Raw genomic sequence first — 13,896 nt, 5'->3', positions numbered from 1 at the left:
ACACTACACATTTGCCATAAAATGAATTTGTGATTTAGAAGTGCCAGATAATTTTGGGGATAACCAATTTCGCCAAAACAACCTTTTTCTTTTAAGATTTAGTTCTTCTGTTGTCACACCTAGTTACTTAGGGAAGAGCATTTATCTTCTGCGATAAAGTTACTTTTATTTGTCTTTTCTGTACATGTACATATGTACAACTCTAAAACAGTCAAATTACATGTTAATAAAGCTGCCTTGTGCATTCACAGGTGCAGCAGGTGTATCCATATTTGCTAATCAGCATGTTCTCCTTGTGCCTACAGAGTAATGGTGACCTGAAAAGAAAGTGGACGTGGGCAGTGGAGTGGTTAGGGGACGAGCTGGAGAGGAGGCCATACACAGGGAACCCCCAGTACACCTACAACAACTGGTCCCCTCCGGTTCAGAGCAACGAGACCTCCAACGGCTATTTCCTGGAGCGGTCGCACAGTGCACGTATGACCCTTGCCAAGGCCTGTGAACTTTGTCCCGAGGAGGTAATGGCATCGACATTGTACCTTTCACTCACTCACACACACACACACAAAGACACACACGTGTGTACATTAACATTATCCTCCAGTCTTAGGGACTGTGCTTAGGGAGCCAAATCATCACTATATAAAGCTATAGTGGAACACATCTGTAGTCCAGAACAGCTGTTCAAAATCACTGTTGAACTTTTCTGAGCAAGTCAAACATCAGTATGGAGGGGGACTTTCTGTTACATTCAAATATATAAATATTGTAAAAACACCGCAGTAAAACATATCTACATGGCCGTTGTTGCCATGGGAACATGTTAACAATAGTGTACAGTGGTGAAAGTAACAGAAAAATCCCACACAAATACTGTATGACCGAGGCAGAGGAGATTTAACAACCCACTGAATTACTAATAATTGATTACTGGATTGACCAGAAAATTGATGATCAACACTTTGAATGATTCAATTATCGTTTGTCGTATATGTCAGTATAAAATGAATATGTTTAGGGTTTCTTAGCTTGTTGCTTTTTTTTGACATTTTATAGAAGAAATGATTTTGTAGATAATTTAAAATCTGACATTTAATACAGTTATTTATTGGGCCCATTAATTACAATCCATTAAATGTTAAATGTCCACCCTAAGCTACAGCTATGACTATGTTTGCTATGCTAAATATGTTTTTGTCTTTATTCATGGCTGCAGTTCACAATGCATACAAATATCATTTTTTGTTCTCACTTAAAATAAGTTACTTGTATTTTTATGTTGACAAAACCAGTCAAATGACACACTTTTCCTGTAATATTCCATACACAGCTCAAGTGTACTCAGGGAAGCCCAGGGAAGGTCAGTATTCCAGGCACCACAACATAAAGGAAGGAAATGAAAACAATATTTTATTTAAGAATCAGCAGAGAAACAGTTGTCCAATGTTTAGATCACAAACACAGTTAACACTTTGTTTAGTTAGAATTGCACAATTTTGTGTTTCCTTTAGCTCAAGCAGTCATCAGTGGCAAAGGCTAGAAGCATTGTGTCATGTTGAGTCCTCATAGGTTTTCTCATTTGTCAACTTTGCTTCATTTTCTTTTTGTACTTTTGATATGCATTTATGTGATACAAATGTAACAAATAGTCTCAGGAGGTTCTTGTAAGGCTACACAAACTACCAGAATAATAAGTTAAAAAGCACTTTGAGTTTACAATATGTACCTGAGATGATTTTTTTTTTTTTTTTACTTCTCAAATGATGTTCATGCTGTGCTAGTAACACAGATTATGACCATAGATAATTGACAAAATTGCCATTCTCCATCCTGTCGTCCACTCGTATAGTAAAAGAAAAGGTGGACAGGCAGCCTGTGAGATGCCATATAGTTTAACTGGCAAAATAAATGATGTTATGCAGCTGCACACAGTGAACAGATCTTTGTTCTCTTGCTGTCCTGTTGCCCAGTCCCAGTGATTCGCCAAAGCAACATCACTGACACAGCCAGTCCTCCATCTCAATCTAGTGCTCTTTTTGCCAATTTTTTACATTCTCCCCAACTCAAACTGGGATGCCGCCAGCCACCTGCATCTGATTGAAAACTCTTAGCCTGATCTATACTTCAGTATTCAGTAGTAGTTACAGTATTTAAACTGTGAGGCCAAGACTGTACTGTGCTTTAGGCATAATGTCTTCATTATGTTTTTGTAGCCAATATACTAGGTATTTATAGGCTCTTGTCATTTTGGTAGTAACCTGTTAACCTTTTGACATTATGTACCTCCAGAAATAAATCTAAAAACTGACTATTCTCACCTGATCATTGGGAGAACCACTCCTTTAGGAAATTAGGACACAATTTGACAGAACAACCTCTAACTCAAGGTTGTCAATCGTCAGAATGTAGTTTAAAATATTGTAGGCTTTAAACAGTTTACAGTTTTGATGGATAATAGCTAGATTAAAAAATACATGACGGTCTTTGTAATGACATATATTAGTACATGAGCTTCACATATTACACGTTTGTGATAAAAGACTGACAGGTTCTGTTTTTCCAGTTATGACTTTACATCATGTAATATATATATAATATGCACGCGCACATTAAAGAAATGTAATTTAACTTGACACATAGATAAGAATTAACAGTAGTTAACAATGAAATGATACGGCTGGCATTTGTTGACCGTAAGAAAAACATTTAAAGAACATTTATTACCAGCCTTGAAAGTGGCACTGACATAACCTCCACAGTAGAGGTTCATGTGCGCCTCCTGTTAGCGGTGTGTCTAAAGACCTAACAGCAGCTCTCCTGCTGAGAGGATGCTCTCAGGTGTAGAATCCACCCACACATAATCATATCTAGTTTGAACTTCATTTCCTTGATAATTTAACACGGTTAGTAATTTGATTTTCACCACACAACCCTACTTGCTATTTTATACTGAAATACAGAAGCTTAACATTATACCCACTGTTGTGTTCCAGTAACTTAGCGTTTCCTGCTGTGTATATTTTAAATAAGTATTTTATTTTTAAATTAATGTGATAACATTTGTCATGTCTTCTAGGAGCCAGATGAACAGGAAGCACCGGATGATCAAGACTCTTCCCCACCCGAAGACACCTCTCTGTACCCACACTCTCCTGGGACCACACAGTTTCAGCAGGTAGCGTATCAAGGGTCCCGTTTACCCGTTTACATCAGTTGGTGACATGAAACACGTTCTATTGTCATGGGATCACCATATTTATATGTTTTTACCGTTTGTGACGTACCTATCTTAGCAGAGCAGAAAGTACGAATGTGGAAGGCAGCATCAATTCTTGTAGCCGGTCTCACATTAACCATGAATAATTCCAGTATCCATGGCAACATACCTTTTAACTTAATTATGTGTCAGTTTGTGCTCACACAACCAGGGGTTAAGGTTAGAACTTCCTGGTTTGTGTTGCTTGAGTTGTGCCATTACTTTGTCTAATTGTTAATGTCAACAAATCCCATTAAAAGACCAAAGCAAACCAAGCATTATTCTGTTTCTGAAGCCAAAGATCGACTCAAAATCAGCAGCGTTTATGACAATGAAGTAACACCGTCACTCAGTAAAACGATGTGGCATGTTTTTTTTTTTATTTAACAATGGAGACTCTATGGCACAGAGGAATGAGATGTATCAAGGTTTTGATACACAGACAATTGTCGTTAGTAGGATCAGTTTATTGTTGGTCTTTTCTGATGGGATTTATCAACATGGAAAAAAAAAAAAAAAACCTGCGACTGCACACAGCTGATAAGAGGATGTTAGAAACCTCTTCCAGCCTTCGACATGCCCGAAACATGTGGCTGCGGGTGCTTGGGTCAGATTCACTACATTTAAGTCGAGCATTTTATTATATGTAGTTACATGTAACAGTTTAGTTGTTATAATCCACTGATTTTTGACAACTTTCTCCCACTGAACAGAACAACCACCCCCATGGGCAGCCGTACACTGGGCCTGCTGCTCAGCACATGAACAACCCTCAGCGTCCTGGTCCTGCCTCTGCCCCGACTCCAGGCCCGACCCAGACCACCCCCACCCCAGGTCCTGGTCCCACTCCTGGCCCAGGCCCACGAGCACAAGAGAACTGGGAGAGCACCGAGGACGTCGCCCCCGCCCCTGCACCCACCCCGGCCCCGGCCCCTGCCCCCGCCTCAGCCCCCGCCCCCACCACCTCTACTACCCCAACGCCTGCCCCGCCTAAGGAGTAACGACCCCTACCCCTCTGCTGTGCCTCGAGCCTCCATCGTCCCGCTCTCCTTCCTCTCATCCTTCGGTCAACAGAGCTGCTCGTCGGGCCTCTGTCTCTCTCTCTCTACTTCTCTCTGGCCCCAGGGCAGGGCAGAGCCAGGCCTCCCATCCCCTCTCCAGGCCTCTGCTCCCCCGTCGGCCTGTGGGGGGGCTCTTCCCTGGCCTGGGGCTTCTTGACCGTGTGACAGGGCCCTACTGGTGGCTGCAGAGGCGAGGGAGTGGACAAGAGTTCTAATAAAGAAAAACAAATTTACCCAGAGCTGACGATGCTGATGCGCTTGTCTACACGACAAAAAGGTGTACATAGTATGTTAATGTTTTTGACTGTTCAGATCCCCCAGTAGCATAACTCAGTGTTTGCTGTTGGGAGATGTTGCAGATATTATGAAAAACAAAATGGAAATTATAAATAAGAAAAATGCCCCAAAAAAAAAAAGAAGACAACAACTCCTCTTTGTTTTATCACCCATGCTCAGCAGTAAAGTTTGTTCTACCATTGGACGGTTACTGGTCATTCAACTGTAGAAGGATGCATTGTTATTATCATAATTATATTATTATTCTTAAGCTCCTTGGCAACCTTACGACCCATGCCAAATCAACTCACAAGCTGTGGTTGGTTTTAGTGTGAGATATGGAATGGTTGGGTGGACTTTTACAGTGTTTGGTTGATGTGAAAAAGCAGTGATGCAACATTGTTCTGAATCTCATTGCCTTTCTTTTTTTTCTTTTTTTTTTTTCTTCTTCTTTTTGTTCTGGTAATTAATTCAATCCTTTTTGAAGCTCTATTTAATATGCTGTAACATTTAGCATGGCTTCTCACCAGAATAGTGTAGCCCAAGGGAAGACTTGTGATCATAACAACCTAAAGCTGTTCTTAATCCACATCTCCAGAGGGGTGTTGTTACCCTTTAGGTTTGTTTTTTTTCGTCTTTTTTTTTTTCTACTCATCTACCCTATCTACAATGAGGGCGATATTTTGAACCGATGTATGAATAAGTGGCTTTTCAATTGCACATTATAATCCTCCAACTTCAACATTTGGCAGTCAGTTTTGGTGGGATAGACGGCTTAGCTTTCATCTTAAAGAATTCTGAAAAATAAAACACATATGCAACAGAATCGCTGCACTGGGTTATCTGGTGTAAAATAGACTGTGTGGTTTGCTTCGGTCTCTTCAATAGCGTCTAGTTGTAGACAGACTGTTGCCCGTCGGCTTCCTTTCTGCCGTGGAGCTGGTCAGGTTTGGCGTCTCGGCTGTGTTTCGGGATGAAGTTGGCAGCAGTGAGACCCTCGCCCTGTCGCTCTACAGAGTATAGGTTCCACAGCAGGGTCGTACCGTAAGAATAGCAGCTGGTTAGTCATGTTGCAACTTGAGCTAACTTGTAATTCTGTAGGAGTAAAAGGTAAACATCAGTAAATACTGTATTTAATTGGTAACTTGAATGCATGTATTTTTTGAATTTCTTTTTTTTTTTTGTCTAAAACATACCAAATACTCCTGCAAATGAAAATATTCTGCCCATCGTATTATATTTAAATATTTTGCTCTTATTTTATAGAATTTATTTTGTTGTATTTCACTAAAAAATAGAATTTGATTTAAGAGGAACATTTTTGTCCTTGTGTTATTTTTAAAGAAGATATTGACTGTACAGAGTTCTGCGCCCTGTTTTTTGCCGACTTTTGTTTTGGCCATGGTGTGACGTTGAATTCTGGAGCTACAGTCGCGATGTGGACTTTCACTTTGTGAGGTTTTTTGTGCACAGAAATATAACAAAAAAAGCATTGCGCCCTTAGCAAATAAAGAACATGGAATCTTGCCCGTGTCTTTTTACTTGTGGACAATAATTGGTAAACATCTGCCAATCATCACCAAAGTTCATTCAAAAAGTATCTAACTATACACAGTAGCTAACTAATTGGTGTCAGCTGATGTTTTGTTTTGTAAGTTGTCAAGTTATGACAAGTAGGGTTTGTTCCCGCATCAGACTCCAGAGGGATAACTTGGGATGAGGTCACTGTTGGAGATCCCTTTTTAAAGGAGCACTCCTCAATCCTCTGTGATACAGTTCAGCAGCACCACAAAATAACCTTGTAAAGTTGATTCTACACCTTTTCTAAATCAGTTTAAACAAAGACTGAACATACCTTTTATGGAGGACTGATAGATTACACTTCATTGGTTTTAGCTAGGTCTACCTAATAAACTGACAACTGAGCGTTTAACGTTGGTAATTGGCATTTCTGTAAATGTTCCAGGTTAATTGAGGTTAATTGAGCCTGTTAGATTTTAACTTGCAGTACAAGTCATGAGAGATGTACCTGTTTACCAACTCTGTTGCATTATGGGAGATACACTGATCTAAAGTCAAGATAGCTCTGCCTCTACTTCATCTTTGATTTTTTTTTTATTAAATCTCTTTGGTGCAGTGCCAAATTGCTGGATTTTATCAGTCTCCCAACCTGAGGGGGGGGGGGGGGGGCACCCTTCATGAGGTCAAAAGAAAAAATTTAAACACATGCTACGTTTTCAGATTTTGTTTTTCTCGAGAAATACTGGATAATTTAACTTCTGCGTTCTCTAAAACACCTGTCGAGGGTGTTCGAAAGTGGCCACAATCTTAATGTTTCTTTAAATATATCTCCAAATAAACTTCATTAAATCGTCACCATTTAATCAACCTATAAATAAATTCAGCATTGGCGTTAAGGGCCGACAACTGTCCTGATTCAGGTGCTCCCTCTAGTGCACATATGCTCAGTTACATGTTCTAAAAGGGAAAATCTTTCAATTAATCCTTCCTTTATATACCCCCATAAGGTTATAGTTTGTAGTTTTCTGATACGCAGAAGAGAAAACATTTAACACTTCAGAATAATTCAACACAAACCACAACAGATTTAAAATCTCTTCATATTTTCAACTAAATACTTATTAATGGAGGTACGATTTATTGCCTGTAACCGACTTGGCCATGTAAACCTAAAACTAGCCTCAAAATGTTAGGGTACCTGCAGTAAATTATGTAGTTCGATTAGTAGTCAATAGAATCATGGTCCTATGGTAAAAGGTTAAAATAACTTTAGATGCCAAAAACTACAAATGTATCAGTTACATATAATTGTAAATCTTGTATTTGTCTTTCTGGAACCAGAAAACGACCATTTTGTTAGCAGTACACAAGATTAAGAGTGTTATTGCAGGCATTTAGACTTCATCAGAGTAGAAAAAGCACTTTTAACATTCAATAGCTCTGTACCGAAAGTGTCCAGGTAGGCTGTGACAATGATTGGACCAGCCAAACGGACTTCAGCAATCATTACTTGCATCATTTACACATGTGCTTTTCGTACGGTTAACCATCAAATAAGTCTTCTGTGGAAAGGGCAATTTGTTGATCTTTTTACCTCTCAATTCTTAACATCTGTCCCACTTTGATATTTGATCTTTATGCGTGTGTGTGGACTCAGAAATGAATCAAAAGAACAGTCTTTTAGAACCGTTTTTATTATCAAGAGTCAGATTTTAGTTCTCCTTCTCTTGTACGGTCTTTGTTCCACGCAGTCTGCCTGTACGACGAGCAGCAATAAGACCGACCTTGCGACCAGCAGGTGCATCCCTCCTGATCGTTGAGGGTTTGCCAATATGCTGATGGTTACCACCACCGAAGGGATGCTCAACGGGCTGCACAGAGAGGAAAAAAAAAAAAAAAAGAAAAAGAGGACATCAGTCTGAGGGAAACCTTCATTTATCGTAGTTGCCTCCTTGCATTGAGCAAGAGAACAAAACCCAAAATGTAAGGAATACTTTGCCTCATTTCCAGAGCGCAGACACTGGCACAAACAAGCTATACAGAAAATGTCTTATATACACTGTTAGCAGAATAGCATAGTAATCCATCTTTACTCCAGAAACCCAGCACCAACCAAGCTTCTTTTTACTTAGCCATGATAAATATATTTTCACATTGAGGGACTTCATTAATGTTAGGGATTTAGTGTTTTTAAATGTAGACCCTCACACCATCCATTTAGGAAATGTTAAGTGGTCAGGCCCTCAAAAATGCTTCTACATGCAAGACCAAATCTTCATATCAGCGTCACCTTACTGGACAAAGTCGCTACCCTAACATTTTAAAAGGACAAACAGTCTAACCCAGCAGCTGAACCATTCACACATCTAAAAAAAGTGCTCAATTTAATGCAATATGTTCAATGTCTCAAAACCTCTTGTAACTTGAGATAAACAAGTTTGGAAAACGGTTACCAAAGGCTAATGAGAACTCGTGGGGAGCAAGGCAGAATGTTAAGTGTGATAACCTCCAACTCTGTATAGAACAGAAAACCACCTCTTCATCCACCTTAAGGCTTCTCCTTAATCAGTACAGTGAGACACACTCTTCCCCTATGCTGCAGTAGACAGTCAATTATTTAAGTCCTGCAGTATCAAGCCTCCATGATGTCCAAAACACGTCCTTCAAAATAGGTCAACGTCTCATCGCTCACTGTTCCTAATCCTGCATTAGCTTCGCATAACAGAAAATCAGTTGCACCTGGTTTGAGTCAGAGAACACGGTTGCAGTTTGAGTTCACTTACGTTCATAGCCACACCACGGACACGTGGCCAGCAGTTCCTCTTGGCCTTGTACTTGTGGTAGGCTCGACCGGCCTTCAGGATGGGCTTGTCAATACGACCACCTCCAGCAACCACACCTTTAACACACACACACACACACACACACACACACAGTGCTATCACAAACAGTTTCTAAAGTATCAAAATAGTAGGGCTAAGCAATATATTGATGTATCAATACTACAATATGAGACTAGATATTGTCTTAGATTTGGGATATATTGTAAAATAGTATGGTAAGTGTAGGCTCTACCTGGTTTTACAGGCTGCATTACAGTAAAGTGAGGTCATTTTCTCAACGTACCGGACCGTTCTAGCTGTGCTATTATTTACCTTTACCCACTAAGGCATTAACACATTTCAGGAGAATATACGTCAAAAATCTCACTGTGTAAATAACATTGTTAATGCACCAACAGTCAACCATACAATATTGTTGCTACATCAACATTGACGTATTTGGTCAAGAATTTTGTGATACATCGCCCAGCCCTACTTCCTGGTGACAATGAGGAAATTTAAGGCTTTACATTACGTTAAGGGTCCTTACCGACAACAGCTCTGTTGGCAGAGGCGATGACTTTCTTGGAGCCTGAGGGGAGCTTGACTCTGGACTTCTTGGTCTCGGGGTTGTGGGAGATGACTGTGGCGTAGTTTCCTGACGCGCGGGCCAGCTTGCCTCGGTCACCGGGCTTCTCTTCCACGCAGCAGATGATGGTTCCCTCGGGCATTGTGCCAACGGGCAGGACGTTGCCGATGTTCAGCTGAGCTGTGGGATAAAAACAGTGAGACATCGGCTTCGTACTGAAACACTTCCATCCAACGTGAACCAATTTCACCTGATTACGAGCACTGCATTTTCAAAGAATAAATGTTTTCTAAAATTGAGCCCAGTTTAAATATCTTTTGAGGTGGCATAAATGCACTACAAGTTAGTAAAATGTCAAACATGCTGCAGTTGCTGAATGAATAAAGGAGGCAGAGGTGCATCCAGTTCCCACTTCAAATCCTGGTCGGACTGCGAATGTTCCATATTTACCAAATTTCCCAGTTCAGAGCTCGTCTGTACGTTTCAGACATAAACCTCAATACTTAACATGTGTTGGCAATTTCACATCAATCTTATGGTTGAATAACTCCCTTTCCCTTAACACACTGCAACTCACTTAATCCGATTCAACATTTCTGCAACACTTTCAACATACTTCAAATAATTATTAGTTAAATGACAGCATTAGTGTCCCCTGCACAGACCCAGGACCAAATCTAAGACGGGGGATGTGTCCTGTTGCTGACTCGGGTCAAGACAAAGCTACAGTTTCAATTGTTGGAATGATATCAAGAAAGGTTAAAAAACAGAACTTTACTTTTACACCATTCAATTAACTGAAGACATTACATAATCGTTCATATTAGAATGAAAAAGAAATGGCAATGTCAGGACATGTTAAACTTCAAAATAAGTTTCAAACCCCATTACTTGACATTATGCAAGCAATGCATCTGTAACAATCCTGTCATTTGTAAACCATTTTGAATCATGTACATAACAGACCTATAACATGTGGATAAAGTATAATGTAACGATGTATAAAAAAGGGCTTAATGGTGGAGCTAGGACAACAGACTACAGTCCAAACACTGATCAGGGTTCATCTCTCCAGTCTCCTACCTTTCTTGCCGCAGTAGATGAACTGTCCAGTGTGGATGCCCTCGGCCGCGATGAAGAGCTCGGTCCTCTTCTTGAAGCGGTACGGGTCACGGAAGGCCACTTTGGCCAGGGGAGCACCACGGCCGGGATCATGGATAATATCCTGAGTGAGTCGACCACCACAAGAAAAGAAAAAAAGCCAGTGTTTGTTCACCTGCAGCCAGTGTGGTGACTTCAATCTGCTCCTCCAGGGTCCTCGCTTACCTTCACAATCCCCTTGATGTAACCGTGGCGTTCAGCGAAGTCAATGTGACGGAGTTTAGCGGCTCCTTTTCGGTGCTTCACGTGGGCTTTGAACACGGAGCCCGCACCTTTTCTCTGTCCCCTGATCACACGTCCCATCGTGTCCTGGAACAGAGAGACAGGCGGCGTTATTTACCAGCCTGACACGCGAGGACTAACTTTTGAGGCCTGTTGCTAATGCTTTCAAGTAACTACTGACTATTGAACATTGAACCTTTCTAACGTAAATGTGACTTAAGCAGCCATTTAGTGTATAAACTACATTATCGATAGCTTCTCCGAACGGCTCACATAAAGGACAACACCCGGATCTGTGCGAGCGTCCGCCGGCCTTAGCCGTCACCGCTACTCACTGCACCGTGTCACCGCTCAGACACAGAGCCACAACAAAACGCTTCAAAACAAATGTCTGCCTTTACAATACTCAGTAAGACACATTCTTTTACATGTTATGCCCATTTAGAAAGCTTTGTTTAAAGTGGATGAACTAAGAAAAACATGATTTAGAAGAGATTGTACATGGGGAATCAGACAGTCGATGTCCTACCTAAACTCCGTTGACGGAAAGAGGAAGTGCAAGGGGAAGATCAGAGGTTTTCTTCCGGATAAATCACCGCGGTGCTTTGTGGGAGTTGGAGGCAGATATACATATCCATGTAGAAAGTAAAATGAGATAGCTCATCCCTTGTGGTAAAAGTATCTTCTGTTATTTTTCTTTTTAGGGGTCTAAGCCGGCGGGTGCGTGGACCGCAGTAGCAGCAAAGCGCCACGCGGTCCACCCAGCAGGGCTGTGGAACCCTGTAGTTTTTCCAAGGATTTTTCTCCATTATTGTTGTTGTTGTTGTTGTTGTTGTTGTTGTTGTTAGTATCCACGTAAAACTCCCACTGCGGCCTAGACCGTAGGCCTAGGCCTACATGGTGGCGGTGTGCTATTTTCAGAACTGGTCCAAATGCCCGCGGACCCCGGATGACATGGGACGCTCCAGGCTGCAGCCATATACTCTTGACCCCGGGCTGGGAAATTGACCCACTTCCACCACTAGGTGGCGCTATAGCAGAATCAACGCGTTTGGCCTTAACTCTAAAGCCATACATCGAGAATTTAAAAACCAAAAAAACTTGTAGAAACATGTTGTCTTTTGGAGCCAAAAGCTAACAATGGCCCCGTTCTGCTGATGTGGTTGTTGTCTTCCTGTCCCTTACAGAAGGTTTTGTCTCCAGCCAAGAAGTTTTTCGGGGTCATTGTGCAATTAATCCGTAGGCCTACTGTTACATGCAAGATTGATCCACTGTAGGCCCTATGTCAGAAATATAACAAATGTGTCCTTTATATGAGTTATAATGTTCAGTAGGCCTATGTTCATTTAAAATGTGTGTGTGGCATTGTTGTGTGTGTGTGATCTAAACTGTGAGATTTATGTTCCGTTTTCTTAATTTATTTGTTCGTATGATACGACCTTTTTAACATTCAAGTGACCTCAGTGCAGCACAAATATTCTAATAGCTCAGTTTTTCCTGAAAAGAAATGATGTTCATAGATTGACTGTGGACAACAGGGTTGATGTTTAACAAGCTTTTATAGAAAATGAAACCAGCCGGACCAGAGGCTGTCGTAAATCCTTCGGGGCTCTGGGATATTTGCAACGGCAGCGGACCGCAGACCTCGCGGCTCGCGCCTCTCTTCCTGACGTTTGCCTCCCCGCGTGGCGCTTCGGGTTCCGCCTTCGCGAGCTCCCCGGTTCGCCCATGGCGACTGGCGTCGGGAGGACTTGCGCGGGGAGGCCTGGACCCCGTTGTAACTGCTTGCAGTTCTAGTTTATTATTATTATTTTACAACCTTCGCGGGCACCAATGTTAGGGTATTATGGTTTTTGCAAATTCCTTTTTCTCTTATTCATTCCTCAGTTGAAAATGAAGAAATGACAGACACGTGACCCCGAAGTGGGCTATATCAAAATAATACCTTTAGATGGTTGGGGTAGTTATGCAGTATTATATTGTTGGTAATTCAAAAAGAGGCATCAGTAAAAAAAAATAATCTAATTCTATCTATCCATCTATCTATCCATCTATCTATCCATCTATCTGTCCATCTATCCATCTATCCATCTATCTATCTATCTATCCATCTATCTATCTATCTATCTATCTATCTATCTATCTATCTATCTATCTATATATCTATCGATTAATCCATCTATCTATCTATCTATCTATCTATCTATCTATCTATCAATCTATCTGTCCATCTATCATCTATCCATCTATCTATCTATCTATCTATCTATCTATCTATCCGTCTATATATCCATCTAGCTATCTATCCATCTATCCATCTATCCATCCATCTATCCATCCATCTATCTATCTATCTATCTATCTATCTATCTATCTATCTATCTATCTATCCATCCATCTATCTATATATCTATCCATCTATCCATCTATCCATCTATCTATATATCTATCCATCTATCCATCTATCCATCTATCAATCTATCTATGCAGGTCAGCAGGTGGTCCTGTCATGCTTCTGACTCTAGGGGGAGGCCTTGCTTTAGTTTTCATAAAATGCAGTAAGGGTTGAAGAGGCTGTGGGCCGTACTCGACAGCTAAATGTAATGTGCATGGGGCAATCATGGCTGTAGTCTCGTTTGTTTTCCTGCACAACACAATGCAGAAGACCTATATTAACATTTACAGAGCAAATAAAAGAAGCTTGAGCTGGATCCCTCTTCATGAAGTAGCTTGTTTTATACGCGTTGCCTTGAATGTTTCCCAAAATATTTTGTATGTTCATTATTATAATATCTGTGGCGACTGGATGGTTTATGCTGTGCCTTGTAAAAGTGCAAATTCAGTGATAAATTCAACCAACACGCCACATGTCAGTCATTTCATCTCTCTGTAAAATTAGTTCAGCTCAGACTTCTGGGTGTTTCTTCTCACCACAGAAGAAGTAAAGGTGTTGAGCAACAGATGAATACCCTCCTGAGATCAGAGCGT

At 40.9% G+C, this 13,896-nt stretch overlaps 2 protein-coding genes across 2 annotated transcripts in view; one reads left to right on the top strand and one right to left on the bottom strand.

Moving 5' to 3' along the window:
* The window catches only part of usp9 (ubiquitin specific peptidase 9), a 45,833-nt gene extending 39,713 nt beyond the window's left edge, over positions 1-6,120 (top strand). The window contains 4 exon segments of the mRNA XM_032530297.1: positions 306-518; positions 1,331-1,360; positions 3,077-3,175; positions 3,970-6,120. Of these exon segments, the coding sequence (XP_032386188.1) occupies positions 306-518; positions 1,331-1,360; positions 3,077-3,175; positions 3,970-4,257 (630 nt within the window). The 3' untranslated portion in view covers positions 4,258-6,120.
* A 1,670-nt stretch (positions 6,121-7,790) lies between these two features.
* rpl8 (ribosomal protein L8) lies at positions 7,791-11,518 on the bottom strand. Its single transcript, XM_032529998.1, has 6 exons — positions 11,438-11,518; positions 10,852-10,995; positions 10,609-10,750; positions 9,487-9,705; positions 8,898-9,013; positions 7,791-7,985 (listed from the first exon to the last, which is right to left on the bottom strand). The coding sequence occupies exons 2-6, from the start codon at positions 10,987-10,989 to the stop codon at positions 7,827-7,829; spliced, it is 774 nt and encodes a 257-aa protein (XP_032385889.1). The 5' UTR covers positions 10,990-10,995; positions 11,438-11,518; the 3' UTR covers positions 7,791-7,826.
* Positions 11,519-13,896: the final 2,378 nt, after the last annotated feature.

This window comes from Etheostoma spectabile, chromosome 11, assembly GCF_008692095.1.
Source record: "Etheostoma spectabile isolate EspeVRDwgs_2016 chromosome 11, UIUC_Espe_1.0, whole genome shotgun sequence".
NCBI classification, from domain to species: Eukaryota; Metazoa; Chordata; class Actinopteri; order Perciformes; family Percidae; genus Etheostoma; species Etheostoma spectabile.
This window is presented reverse-complemented; position numbering and strand designations above follow the sequence as displayed.

Bases quoted from the DNA above. Each gene is read 5' to 3' on its own strand.
- rpl8 (XM_032529998.1), bottom strand. From the start codon at position 10,989: ATGGGACGTGTGATCAGGGGACAGAGAAAAGGTGCGGGCTCCGTGTTC. The intron at 10,751-10,851 runs GTAAGCGAGGAC...CGACTCACTCAG, and splicing joins ACATCAAGGGGATTGTGAAG to GATATTATCCATGATCCCGG. The intron at 7,986-8,897 runs GTAAGTGAACTC...CTCTCTGTGCAG, and splicing joins TCCGTGGTGTGGCTATGAAC to CCCGTTGAGCATCCCTTCGG.